The 13,997-nt window shown below is 34.5% G+C and overlaps 2 protein-coding genes and 1 pseudogene across 2 annotated transcripts; 1 reads left to right on the top strand and 2 right to left on the bottom strand.

The window, feature by feature from the left end:
• On the bottom strand, window positions 1,372-2,328 carry LOC104729276. The gene is made up of 3 exons (XM_010448212.2): window positions 2,041-2,328; window positions 1,845-1,931; window positions 1,372-1,754 (listed from the first exon to the last, which is right to left on the bottom strand). Exons 1-3 carry the CDS (start codon window positions 2,254-2,256, stop codon window positions 1,635-1,637), a joined length of 423 nt encoding a protein of 140 aa, XP_010446514.1. The 5' UTR covers window positions 2,257-2,328; the 3' UTR covers window positions 1,372-1,634.
• Window positions 2,792-3,497, bottom strand: LOC104753933. The gene is made up of 3 exons (XM_010476115.1): window positions 3,282-3,497; window positions 3,099-3,185; window positions 2,792-2,956 (listed from the first exon to the last, which is right to left on the bottom strand). The coding sequence occupies exons 1-3, from the start codon at window positions 3,495-3,497 to the stop codon at window positions 2,792-2,794; spliced, it is 468 nt and encodes a 155-aa protein (XP_010474417.1).
• On the top strand, window positions 13,292-13,779 carry LOC104729285 (annotated as a pseudogene).

A 13,997-nucleotide genomic window follows, 5' to 3' on the forward strand; every position in this document is an offset into this window, starting at 1 on the left:
AAAAACAATATACTAAGCATTTTTCTTTACAGCTCATCCTGAAAAAAACAAATACAGTATCTTTACAACAACCCATATCAACTTGCGAGACTTCATAAGACGACTTGACCATTTTTAAAACCATTTTAGTAGTATATTTTACTATTGCGTAATCAAATTCGATTGCATCGTTTCTCATCCCTCTATTGGTGGTTTGCAACCAGTTACGATCATTATTGATATCATAAAAACTACGGGAGTTGTGAAATAAATTTATTGAACGTCTAACTCCTTAAAATATTAGTACGACCCATAAAAAACTGTAATTGATACAGCCACTGACAGTTGTTTGTTGAAGACAAGTTTTCCACTAAATGTGCAGTACCATATCATATCATTTCTATCATATAAGATAGAAAGAAAACATAAACTTATCAAAAAGAGTGCAAGGTATATTATTCAGGTAATTTTGATGCATTAGTATTATATCCACACTATGTATTTTTTTTTTTATGATATATATAACTTATAATTTCACAACTACATACATACCGCAAGTAAACTACAGCTCAAGTTATTTCCAATTCCATGTGTTTGTTTAATCTAGTCTTCCTAACTAACAAAAAGGAACAAAAAATTGCATTATTAGTTAATGTATAGAACGTATAGATCTACTAGACATGTTAGATTATATACACTCGCTATTTGTACTAGTACTATATATACTTAGAGAGGAAATATGGAATACGATGTTTGAAGTTCTAGCTCCTACATCATATACATGGCACTATTCAAGATCGATAAAAATAGTTTTTAAAGTTGGTTTTAATGCGTACAAGGTCGCGGTGCGTTGGCACCTTCATGCTGACCAGTGATAGATATATACTGTAGTATTTATGAGAATCGATTACTCGAGCCCACGCACGTATTGAAATCCTCAACCATGTGGACGACTAGCTTATGTGGAGAACAATTCATGGATGTGTTCCTAGTTACAAAATGTACACCTAGATTTTCAGATACAAAATATTTCAAACCGTGAACATCAACATTTATAAGGAGTAGAATGTACTTAAAAAGGTCAATAGTCAATGTTATATAAAAAACCAAGTCCCACACTGCCACAATAACAGGCCCATTACATTAGTACATAAGTCTCTGAGTTTCTAATCACTTGAAGTTGCAGAAGATATGTAAAAATCAGAGTTAGTAAGCCATCATTGAGTCAAATCTAGTGAAACAAACCCAGCCATTATTGCATTTCTAAGCTAAAATTGAAAGAACAAAGCAAATGCCCCACAAAGGAACATGAGAAGACTCATCTTCGGATATATAAAAGGTGAAGAAACAAACACATAATGCAAACTTCTTGCTGTGCCGTTTCATTATACTTTGAAATACTTTAAAGGTTGCAAACTTGCAAATAGGAAGCAATATCATCGCATACTTATCAAGACACCGCTGGTTTCGTTTCGAAATTTGCAAAACAACTTCAATGCATTAAACCATTTCATACTGAGGAAATATCGTTACATCGCAATAATTCTCCTGAAACTAAATCGATCTGTTACTCTAAGTCATAGACAAAGAAGCTACCTAACTGATAAAGTAATAAGAAAGAGCTCTCTAATCCTTAAAATGTAACCAACCATACTTCACTTTCTCCTTAACGAATTCCACAAAGCAGAGTCATAAGCAGTGCAATGCCAATTCTGCGAACGCGATACGATCCACTCTGCACAAGGAGCAGGCTTATCGCAGATGTAACAATAACACTGCATTGTAAGATTAAAACATCAAACCCAAAATTTATTAAAAATGACCAAAAAAACATACAAAGAAGATGAAAGTGTTTTTAAAATTACCAAATCACAATCGCTTGATTTAGGAGTTGATTCAAAAGGAAATTTCAAGCATAAATGTCTTGGATGTGGATAATCTCTACAAGCCACCTGTTTACAATCATATTATGAGATTTCATCAAACTTTCAAAAAAATTACAAACCCTAATTTCAAAAAAATAAAAAACCCTTAATTCCAAAAAATAAAAAACCCTCAAACCTGGCCTGTCTCATGGATGATAGCTAAATCTTTATCACCACCCTCACGATCATCATCGGTAAAGGTAAGTCTTTTAACGTCGAACGAATCAAAAGGATCGAACTCGAGGATAAAACAGTCCTCTGTTTCTTCGAATCTCTTCATGTCTTGTCTTCTTTTCAAACAGAATATGCCTCTGAGTGGTGTGTCATCTTCTTTCACCACTTTTGTCTCCATTTCCTCTCTCACAAGTCACAACAATAACTCGCAGAGGTAGAAACGGAAGACTAGAGACTCGAAAACGTTGCCCTTCTTCCTTCCGCACGTTTTCAGGGTTAGAGTCTTAGATGGAGCAATTATAAAGGCCTTTCGTGGTTTGATAATATGGGCCTAAATATTATTAGGGCCCAATTAGATTAGTGACTTGACTTATTAAAATTAAAACTATGGTTTTTATAAAATTATAATTAAGCATGTTATGAATAATAATGTAAACACATCACTTTCTTCTTGCCCCGTACTCTATATAGAATGATATGTTACAAGCTGATACATATTGAAGTTTCGCAAATTGGGACTAGGAAACGTTACTGCTTGTCAAACAAGCTGTTAGTTCAAGGTTTGGTCTGTTCTATAAATTCACTGCAAAATACTATTATACTGGAACCCTTCAGGAAGCGTATATTTTGGCATTGTCATTTCGAACATTATCAATGCATTTCAGATTACATTACCAATCTCGATAATTAGTTCAGACATAAGTCTTCCAAAGCTAGTAATCGGAGTCATATTCATCGTAATCGGAGTCATAGTAAGAGTTCCCACTCTCAATGGTCAGTAGCTTCAGCTTCCGCTCCATAGAGTCCGCTGAAGCATTGCAATGCGAAGACTTCCACTGTGCACAAGGAGCAGGCTTATCGCACACGTAACAGTAACACTGCATAATAATATTGTTGAACTCTATACTATTAAAATACTTTCCATATTTAATCGACAAAACAGACAGTTTCATAGGAGACTTAAAAAACATTAGGCAACAAGTTAATCCATTTCATACTTCTATATTTTTTTTTCCTTACCATCTCACAGTGAGTTGCATTAGAAGTTGATCCAAATGGAAAATTCAAGCATAGATGTCTTGGATGTGGGTAATCTCTACAAGCAACCTGCTCAAGAGTTTTTTCTTTTATATAACAATTTCAAGATTATAAACGTATAACTAAACCCTAATTAATCAAAACCCTAATTTCAAAAACTCGAACCTGTCCTGTCTCATGGATGATGGCGAGATCTTTATCACCAGAAAAGTTGAGTCTTTTAACGTCGAATGAATCAAAAGGATTGAAATCGAGGATGAAGCAGTCCTCTGTTTCCTCGAATCTCTTCATGTCTTGGATGGTTTTCACGCATAAAATGCCTCTGAGAGGACTCCCTTCTTTTTCCAAAGATGGTGTCGTTGTTCTCGCCTTCCTCTCCATTGTCTCTATCCAAAACCAATTCGCAAAGATCTAAATGAAAGAGTACTGGAAGACCAAACGTTGCAATGAGAGTAAGGTCTCTATATTTTACTAACAAAAAGAGTGGTCTCTGACTTATTAAAGAGAATTGAGATGAGAGGAAGGCCTTTATGCTTTAACAATATGGGCCAACTTAATGGCCGAAAACTATAAAGTGTCAGTCAACCTGAATAAAATCATACTTGGAAAATAATACATTGTACACTGATAACGAAACATTTAACTCGTCATTCTATAATTGACTAAAATGGCACAATATTGTTGTTTTTCCAGTGCAAAACATCACAAGTTTATCAAGTTGTCAAATTTTGAACATAATTAGGGATTGAATTTTTTATCGTATGTTTCGAGTTTTTTTTATTCCGTTAATTAATATACAAGAATTATTTTTAGGAGCTGTATTGCAGTTTTTTTTTATTTATTGAAAGGTTTTTTTTTTTTTTTTAAGCTGAGCATAATTTTTCAAAAGTTGGTATTTGAAGGTCCCAAATTAATAGAGATATTCCGAGTCGATAAAAAACACGAAGTAGCACCAAAATATGGACTGACGAGGAAGTAGTGAAAATGGTATTGTTTAAGATACTACAATATGGCTAGTTGAGTGGTTGATATTGTGTCAGTCAAAATTGTACTTGTATCTCACCTATATATTATGGTTCAATAAATTTTATGATTTGGACTTTTTTTTGTTTGTGTTTATAGGATCTCCCAGGAAGTGGACGTATGATTTGGACTTTCAGATTAAGTATTTGCTGCGTCTTTCATTCTGGTCTCTGCATCATTGTAAATTTATGTGCATTATGCCCACATGACCACATGTTCACGTGTACCAAAAAATTAAATAAAATCTAAGGATATAAATTAATTGTTAAAGAAAAACACAATACCTTTTGATCCAAAAAAAGGAAAAGAAAAAGAACACAATACCTTAGATTTTATTATGTTTTTTTTTGGATAAAAGATATATACACGTAAACATGTGGCCACAATGCACATAAATTTACAACTCTGTTCATTTAATAAAATAAACAAAGTTCCTCTGAAGATCTCAGATGTTTCATGACCCTTAGAAAAGAAGAATTTGAGTATCCTGTTGCAAAAATCAATGAAAATTGAAACCATGAATTTTTGACTGCTACTTGTTTAATACTTAAATTGCATAGTATGACATATGATGTTTATATAAAACTAAAATATTTTGTTTTGTAGCTTAGCCGGCAGATTTAATAATGGCTGAGTCGAAGAAGAAAATAGAAAATAAGTGGTGAATTTTTTTATAGCTACATGTAGCTTTCAAAGCTTAGACGCTAATCCGTTTACTTATGTGCATAGTTGATCGCTAGTTTCTTTCTTTAACTCAAACTTCAACTATTCCAATTACCAAAATTCTTACAATACATATTCTATAATTTCACAATATACTTTTTATCCAATTAAATAGTATCTTATATAATAAAGTAGAGAACCACTAAAAACTTGTTTTCAGAGACTGTCACATGACATCTGTTTATTGCCATGTCTCCTTTATTTTTTGTTTCTTTTTAAAGAAAAGAATTTTGATTCAAAGTAATACATTATTGTGAAACCTAATTTACACGCTTGAGATTAGAACGAACTCGAATCGAGAAAAGAACAAGATAGAAAACGAAACGACACAAGAAGATTTAACGAGTTCGGACTTCGATGTGAAGCCCTACGTCTCGCCGGCGTCGGTACACCGGAATCCACTAACTCAGCTCAAACTCGAGCTTATACTTCGTCGGTTACAATCGCTCAGATCTTTCTCTCTACAACTCTCTCTCTCTCTTTCTACAATGAAATCGATACAGTCAAAGGAAGAAGACGATAGATCTTTTTAAGGATCTAACAAACCCTCACACGTGCAAGCGTGTAACCAATGAGAGAAGAGCGAGTCGACGCTTTAGCAGATAACCGAGACTTAACCAGTCTCAATTGAACTAACCGGTTCACCAGCTAAACCAGCTTCCTGGAAACCTTCTATTCCAATTAGAACGTTTCCATCACTTGGTTAATTCCACATTAACCTTCTGATCTTTGTACTACAACCTTCAAATCTCCACCTTAGTCAAAGATCTCTTTCTTGGTGAATCCTTGTATCCAAACCCGGACACCTGCTTAACGTCCAAAACTGGACTCCCTAATTTCTCGAGACTCGAAGCATCTGTAATGCTTCCTGAAACTTCCAAACTGGTAGTACCTTAGTAAAGATATCTGCAGGATTGCTCTCCGTGGGAATCTTTACTACACTGATAACGCCCTTGCTGATGAGATCTCTCATGAAGTGATACTTGACATCAATGTGTTTTGTCCTTTCATGAAACACTGCATTCTTTGACAAAGCTATCGCACACTGCGAATTGCAATGCACCTTTACCGTATCCTGCGGAAACTCAAGTTCTTCTCCTAAACCCTTAAGCCACATTGCTTCCTTAACAGCTCCAGACAATGCAATGTACTCAGCCTCGGTAGAAGACTGAGCTACCACTTTTTGAAGAGTTGACCTCCAACTGATAGGATTGCCTCCTGCAGTAAAAACCATACCGGAAGTAGACCTCCTTTGAGTAGCATCTGACGCATAGTCAGAATCACAGTAACCAGTGACAACAAATTCTCCCTGCTTCCTGAAGCTTAAACCCAAATCAATAGATTCCCTCAAATACCTGAAGACCCATTTAACTGCTTGCCAATGAACTTTGATAGGTCGACTCATAAACCTGCTGATCAGACCCACAGGATGAGCCAAATCAGGTCTGGTACCTATCATCCCGTACATGAGACTTCCCACTGCACTTTGATAAGGAATTTTTCTCATGTAATATGCCTGTCGACTTGACTTTTCTTCAGACGCAGCCTTTAACTTGAAATGAGCACCAAGAGGAGTCGCAACAAACTTTGCTTGATCCATTCTAAACTTCCAAGAATCTTCTTTAAGTAACTCTCCTGAGAAATCTTCAACCTGTTTGTTGATCTATCACGAACAATCTCCATCCCTAGGATCTTCTTAGCCTCTCCAAGATCCTTCATTTCAAACTCCAAACTCAACAAAGACTTCAAGCTCTGGATCAAGTCTGCATCCGTCGAAGCTATTAGCATATCATCAACATAAAGAAGTAGGTAAACATAAGCTCTACCTTTAACCTTCTTGTAATACACACAACTGTCATAGTTGCTCCGGTTGAAACCAATTTGAGTCATGAACTCATCAAACCTCTTATTCCACTGTCTAGGTGCTTGTTTCAACCCATACAGTGACTTCTTTAGTAAGCAAACTTTCTCCGGATATTTCTTGCTTACAAACCCTTCTGGTTGCTCCATGATGATATACTCATCTAAATACCCGTGTAGAAAGGCCGTCTTCACGTCCAACTGATGCAGCTCCATATTATAGTGATTCACTGCTGCTAACATATACCGAATAGAGACATGTTTGACGACCGGAGCAAAGATCTCCTGATAGTCAACTCCTTCCTTTTGCGAGAAGCCTCTGGCCAGCAGCCTTGCCTTAAACCTAGGTGGATCAGAGTCTGTCATTCCTGCTTTCCGTTTGAAGATCCACTTGCAGCTTATTGGCTTACAGTCTTTTGGCCTGTCTATCAGATCCCAGGTGTTGTTCTTGTACTGAGAACTGATTTCCTCTGTAGCTGCTTCCATCCATATGTCACTATATGGATCCCTGAGAGCCTCAACAAAGCTTTCCGGCTCAGTGAGACCTCCATCTTCAGACAAAAAACACACATATGCCTCCATATCATCCTCCTCGGTGCCTATATCATAATCCCAGAACCTCACTGGCGGCACAACCTGTCTTCTGACTCGATCCCTGGCTAACTGATAGCTACCTGGGTCCTGATGACTTCCACTTTGACTTGCAACTTCGGTACTCTGAACCTCAGGATCAACCACGACCTGCTTAGAAGAATCACCCTGTTCCGGTAGAACTCCACCTTGAGAAGAATCTCCTAAGATCCTGTATTCACCTGCAAAATCAAAACTTAAAGGTTTATCAGTAGACAAAACAAGTTGATCATTACCTGTGCTGAGTCAGACTTAAAGTCCTTGAACATCACGTCCTCCTTGAAGACCATGTTCCTACTGATAACACACTTCTTGTCGTCTAGAACCCATATCCGAAACCCCTTAACACCATCTGGGTAACCAGTGAAGACTCCTTTCTTTGCACTTGGCTCTAACTTTCCTTCATTTGAATGAATATATGCTAAGCAACCAAACCTCCTTAAACCATCTAAGGAAGGCATCACCGACGTCCACATCTCCTCAGGGACCTTGAAATCAATGGCTGAAGAGGGAGATCGGTTTATCAAATAAACTGCTGTAGATGCAGCTTCTGCCCAAAACCTCTGACCGAGATCACTCTCACTTAACATACTCTGAACCTTGTTCATAATGGTTCTGTTGAGTCTCTCTGCCACTCCGTTTTGTTGAGGAGTGTAGGTGCATGTCCTGTGTCTGACAACACCTTCATCTTTGTAGAAACGATCAAACTGTTGATTGCAGAACTCCAGACCGTTGTCTGTGCGAAGCTTCTTAACCTTTCTTTCTGATTGAGTCTCCACCATCTTCTTCCAGTCAACGAAACTCCTGAACGCCTCATCCTTGGATCTCAAGAAGTAAATCCAAACTTTTATGGAATAATCATCTGTGAAGGAGATGAAATACTGACATCTCCCCAAACTCATAGGTACATTAGGAGAACCCTACAAATCAGAATGCACATAGTCCAATTTTTCCTTGGTGACATGTTGAGCTGAACCAAAACTCACCTTGTGAGTCTTACCGAAGACACAATCTTCACAGAAGTCAACTCCCGAAACTTTACTGTCCTTGAAGCAACCTCTCTTAGCAAGAACCTGAAGACCTTTCTGACCAATGTGTCCTAATCGACTATGCCACAACAGATTTTGTTCATCTGCTTGAGCAGAGACAGCCAGCTCATTCAACTCTGCAACGTGTGCTTCTGCAGACTTAGCAAACCCATCTAGAATATAAAGTGTTTGGCCCCTCGTACCCTTCATGAACACTGTACAACCTTTCACGACTTTGAGAACACCATTTTCTCTTTTAAACTCACATCCTTTCAACTCCAAAGTGCCAAGAGATATCAAATTTCGAGAAATATCAGGCATGAACCTGACATCATGCAAAACAAACGTTGTACCATCCGGGTTCTGGAACCTGATCGACCTTATTCCTTTCACTTCACAGTAAGTGTTGTTTGCCATTCTGACCTTCCCATTTGACAACTCGTTCATCTCCATGAACAGGTCTCTCTTTGAAGTCATGTGAAAGGAACAAGCTGAATCCAAAATCCACTTGTCATGACTGATGTTTTCCGTAGCCAAATTAACCTCTGATGCTACCAAACCTAATAAATCCTGAGCATCGTCCTTAACCATTGCTGCCTCGCCTTGGTTTTGTGACTGAGTATTCTTTCCCTTGTTCCTCTCTAGCCACTTGTAACATTGCTTCTTGTAGTGGCCCTCCTTTCCACATACCCAACAAATCTTTTTCCCACCATCTCTTGATTTAGACCTCTGCTGATTCTTGTTGTTGTTCTGCTGAGGGTCTCTGTTCTCTGACCTTCCTCTTACAAAATGAGCCTCAGAGATATTCTTCAAACCATTACTATCCCTAAGTTCCATCTCCTTTGATCTAGCAGCACTCGCAACTTCCTCAAACCTGATCCTTTCTCTTCCATACCTCAAAGTCTCCTTGAGTAACTCATACCTAGCTGGAAGGGAACTAAGCAACAAGACCGCTTGAACCTCATCTGGAACCTCTATATCTAGATGACTAAGATCAGCTATCAACTTCAAGAACTCATCAATATTCTCGTCTAAAGTCTTAGACTCATGAATCTTGAAATTGTAAACCTTAAGTTGTAGATAAACCCTATTTGGAAGAGTCTTTACCATAAACAGACGCTCTAAGGTTAACCACGTCTATGCAGCAGTATAACACTTTTCGATCTTTCTCAAAACCTTATCCCCAACATTCAAGAAGATGACATGCTTTGCCTTGTCATAGCGATCGAGTCTTGTAGCCTCATCCTGGATCAGCTTCTTCTTCTTTCTCGGATCTGAGTCTTCGGATTCTGTTAGCACCTGAGGTGTGTGCTCCGATAACACATCCTTCAAACCGAGGACGCTCAGATGTGCGAACATCCTTGTTCTCCATAAGGAGAAATCTCCAGTTCCATCGAACAACGCGACTTCCAACTTCGCACTCATTGTAGATCTTGATTCGACTTAGGACGAAGCCTTGGCTCTGATACCAATTTGTGAAACCTAATTTACACGCTTGAGATTAGAACGAACTCGAATCGAGAAAAGAACAAGAGAGAAAACGAAACGACACAAGAAGATTTAACGAGTTCGGGCTTCGATGTGAAGCCCTACGTCTCGCCGGCGTGGGTACACCGGAATCCACTAACTCAGCTGAAACTCGAGCTTATACTTCGTCGGTTACAATCGCTCAGATCTCTCTCTCTATAACTCTCTCTCTTTCTACAATGAAATCGATACAGTCAAAGGAAGAAGACGATAGATCTTTTTAAGGATCTAACAAACCCTCACACGTGCAAGCGTGTAACCAATGAGAGAAGAGCGTGTCGACGCTTTAATAGATAACCGAGACTTAACCAGTCTCAATTGAACCAACCGGTTCACAGCTAAACCAGCTTCCTGGAAACCTTCTATTCAAATTAGAACGTTTCCATCACTTAGTTAATTCCACATTAACCTTCTGATCTTTGTACTACAACCTTCAATTATAAAATGTTGAATTTTATCTGAAGATGTTATATCATATTGTTCAATAGTAATTCACAAAATATGATTATTTAATTATTTTACAATTTTATTCAAATTATAAAAGCTACCTTATTTTTTAATATATAGACTTTATAAATATATAAAGAAATAGCTGAATCATATTTTGTTTTTAAAAATGAAATGTATATTTAAAATTATAATTTGATGCTTGAATTTCCTGTCATATATTTATATTTATAGTAACTTTGAATGTTTTTTAAATTTATAACAAAAAATCAGTTTTTATTCACAATAATTTCTTCCTTTTATTACTTTTCTCACATATTTTATTAACTTACATATTCTATCAAATATTTTGTAACTCTTATATTTCTAATCATACCTATGTTTTAAGGCACTAAATTTTAATTGATTGCAATTATTTATTTATGTTTATGTTGACATTTATGTCACCTCCATAGTATTTATAGCATTGCAATAAATATTTAATGATAATTTTTAAAATAATAAATAATAAAATATTAATATTTAATTATTGCATTTTTGTAACTCTTATATAGTTTATGTAACTGTTATGACAATAAAAAATGATTTGTTATCAAGGTTAATGCAACAATTAATTCTCAATTAAATAATGGATTTATAATATGATCTTAGCTACAATTCTGCCAATTTTCAAATCTTATAATTTTGTAAAAATAATTTTTAGTATTCAACTAAGATTATTTTAGCTTATTTCGATATATATAAAGCATATGCTATTATGGTTATAAGAAGTGNGACGCTTTAATAGATAACCGAGACTTAACCAGTCTCAATTGAACCAACCGGTTCACAGCTAAACCAGCTTCCTGGAAACCTTCTATTCAAATTAGAACGTTTCCATCACTTAGTTAATTCCACATTAACCTTCTGATCTTTGTACTACAACCTTCAATTATAAAATGTTGAATTTTATCTGAAGATGTTATATCATATTGTTCAATAGTAATTCACAAAATATGATTATTTAATTATTTTACAATTTTATTCAAATTATAAAAGCTACCTTATTTTTTAATATATAGACTTTATAAATATATAAAGAAATAGCTGAATCATATTTTGTTTTTAAAAATGAAATGTATATTTAAAATTATAATTTGATGCTTGAATTTCCTGTCATATATTTATATTTATAGTAACTTTGAATGTTTTTTAAATTTATAACAAAAAATCAGTTTTTATTCACAATAATTTCTTCCTTTTATTACTTTTCTCACATATTTTATTAACTTACATATTCTATCAAATATTTTGTAACTCTTATATTTCTAATCATACCTATGTTTTAAGGCACTAAATTTTAATTGATTGCAATTATTTATTTATGTTTATGTTGACATTTATGTCACCTCCATAGTATTTATAGCATTGCAATAAATATTTAATGATAATTTTTAAAATAATAAATAATAAAATATTAATATTTAATTATTGCATTTTTGTAACTCTTATATAGTTTATGTAACTGTTATGACAATAAAAAATGATTTGTTATCAAGGTTAATGCAACAATTAATTCTCAATTAAATAATGGATTTATAATATGATCTTAGCTACAATTCTGCCAATTTTCAAATCTTATAATTTTGTAAAAATAATTTTTAGTATTCAACTAAGATTATTTTAGCTTATTTCGATATATATAAAGCATATGCTATTATGGTTATAAGAAGTGTCTTCATTCTTGAAATTTTTTTTTTGGGATATTAGTACTGCATATATATTCTTCCTACATTATGAACATCATCTCTCATTGAAGATTAATAGTTGGAGCCAACGTCTCAGCCTCTTTTATCATCAGTTTAATTTTTCTCTATAATATTTGCTATTTTGTTTTTTAGGTTTCGTTTAATTAATATATGATTTTATGTGATATGCAACAGTAGTTATTTTGAACAAAAACATAGTTAGTATCACTTAATTAAATTTCATATTCACTTGAATCCCAAACTTTTAACTTTCAAACGTCCAGTTATGTAGAGAATTCTTATTTCTTACATCATATTTACTTCAAGTATTACTTTTTCATAAAACTCTGACTATTACAAGTTTCTTACAAGTTCAACATTTGTAGATAATATGATTCTCAAGACAGCAAGAGATAAACGGAACTGCATTCTAGTACCTGAGAAAAAAGAACCAAAAACATCAAACTTTCCTACGGACTCACCCAGTGATAGTATGGACTATTACGATCTAACTTCAGACACCTGTTTGAATTTATTTAGATTTTTTCATAAGATTCTTTATATATACCTTAAAACATTTTTTCATAAGCTATACATTATATTAGCTTCCATGGCTGGTAATAATATAGCAAGAGAAGAGAGACGAAATATAATTGCGCAGAAAAAAAAAAACAAAAAGGGTCAACTACAACCAACAAACTCTACTATTTCCAGCTTCAAAAATATTGATAGGTTACATATTATTAGTATTATATGTTTCAGTTGTTCTCGCTTAAGTGATTTACTTCTCATCTGATTTATGAAATAGATAAGCCACATAAGAGGAAACAACAACCAATCAAAATATCTAAGACCTAGAAATAACACAAAAGAAATTATTCATAATTTAGAAAATGATAAGCTGATCAATAAAAAAAAACTAAATAGTTAGTGAATACAAATAAAACAAACTCAAAATAGACATTAAAAAAACACAGTAAATCCATTAACAAACCCCAATTACTTTTAACAAAATATAATTTTTAACAAACCCCAACAAATCTGCGCAACTCACGGAACTCCACCTATTTTTACGTAAATGATAGTGGTTGATGATTGGTTACCTCAATTATTAATAGCAAACTTGTATTAATAGAAAAACAAGAAACTTTAAATGGTAAAACTGTTTAGTTAAACTCTTCAAAACAAATCAAACATATAACAAGAGATTTTATAAACATCTCTACAAGAAAAAGAAAAGGAAAAATGAAAAATCTTACAATTTTCCTTTTTTTGTTTTGTCTTTGTATGTTGGGCCATGTATCCGGTTCCGCAATCAGGATCGTCAACGAACTCAAAAATAAAAAAAACTATTTGGATGAGGTGTTTTTCTAAAGAAGATGTATTGGGCCCAATGGTAATACCAAGCGGAGGGGAATTTGTAAATTATTTTCATAGTAACCTTTTTGGTAGAACCCGTTTTATGTGTACAATAAAACAAGGGCCTAGATTTGTAAATTTTAGAGCATTTAAAAGAGGACGTATGTGGGAATGGAGAGTCCGAGAAGATGGGATTTATTTAAAAAGAACCTTACGTAAATTTACTAACAGCACAAAAGATCTCCATAAAGATCTAGATTGGATAGTATAGGATGCTATCTAGTATCCAGTGTTCAAGAAAGCGGTCTAGGCGGCCGCCTAGGCGGCCGCCTAGGCGCCGTCTAGGCGCTAGGCGCTCAGTAGACGCCTAGATGACCGCCTAAACCGCTTAAAATTACATTAATTTAATTTTAATATTTATTTTTGATTTTTAACTATATAGATTTAAATTATTAAGTTTTATATTTGTATACGTAATTATAAATGTTTATATGTTGTTAATATAACTTAAATAAATGTATTTTTGTTAATTTTGTTTATAATTTATAATTTTTTTT

Source organism: Camelina sativa, chromosome 2, assembly GCF_000633955.1.
Source record: "Camelina sativa cultivar DH55 chromosome 2, Cs, whole genome shotgun sequence".
NCBI classification, from domain to species: domain Eukaryota; kingdom Viridiplantae; phylum Streptophyta; class Magnoliopsida; order Brassicales; family Brassicaceae; genus Camelina; species Camelina sativa.

Bases quoted from the DNA above. Each gene is read 5' to 3' on its own strand.
- LOC104729276 (XM_010448212.2), bottom strand. From the start codon at position 2,256: ATGGAGACAAAAGTGGTGAAAGAAGATGACACACCACTCAGAGGCATA. The intron at 1,932-2,040 runs GTTTGAGGGTTT...GATTGTAAACAG, and splicing joins TCATCCATGAGACAGGCCAG to GTGGCTTGTAGAGATTATCC. The intron at 1,755-1,844 runs GTAATTTTAAAA...CTTACAATGCAG, and splicing joins AATCAAGCGATTGTGATTTG to TGTTATTGTTACATCTGCGA.
- LOC104753933 (XM_010476115.1), bottom strand. From the start codon at position 3,497: ATGGAGAGGAAGGCGAGAACAACGACACCATCTTTGGAAAAAGAAGGG. The intron at 3,186-3,281 runs GTTCGAGTTTTT...ACTCTTGAGCAG, and splicing joins TCATCCATGAGACAGGACAG to GTTGCTTGTAGAGATTACCC. The intron at 2,957-3,098 runs GTAAGGAAAAAA...ATTATTATGCAG, and splicing joins ATGCAACTCACTGTGAGATG to TGTTACTGTTACGTGTGCGA.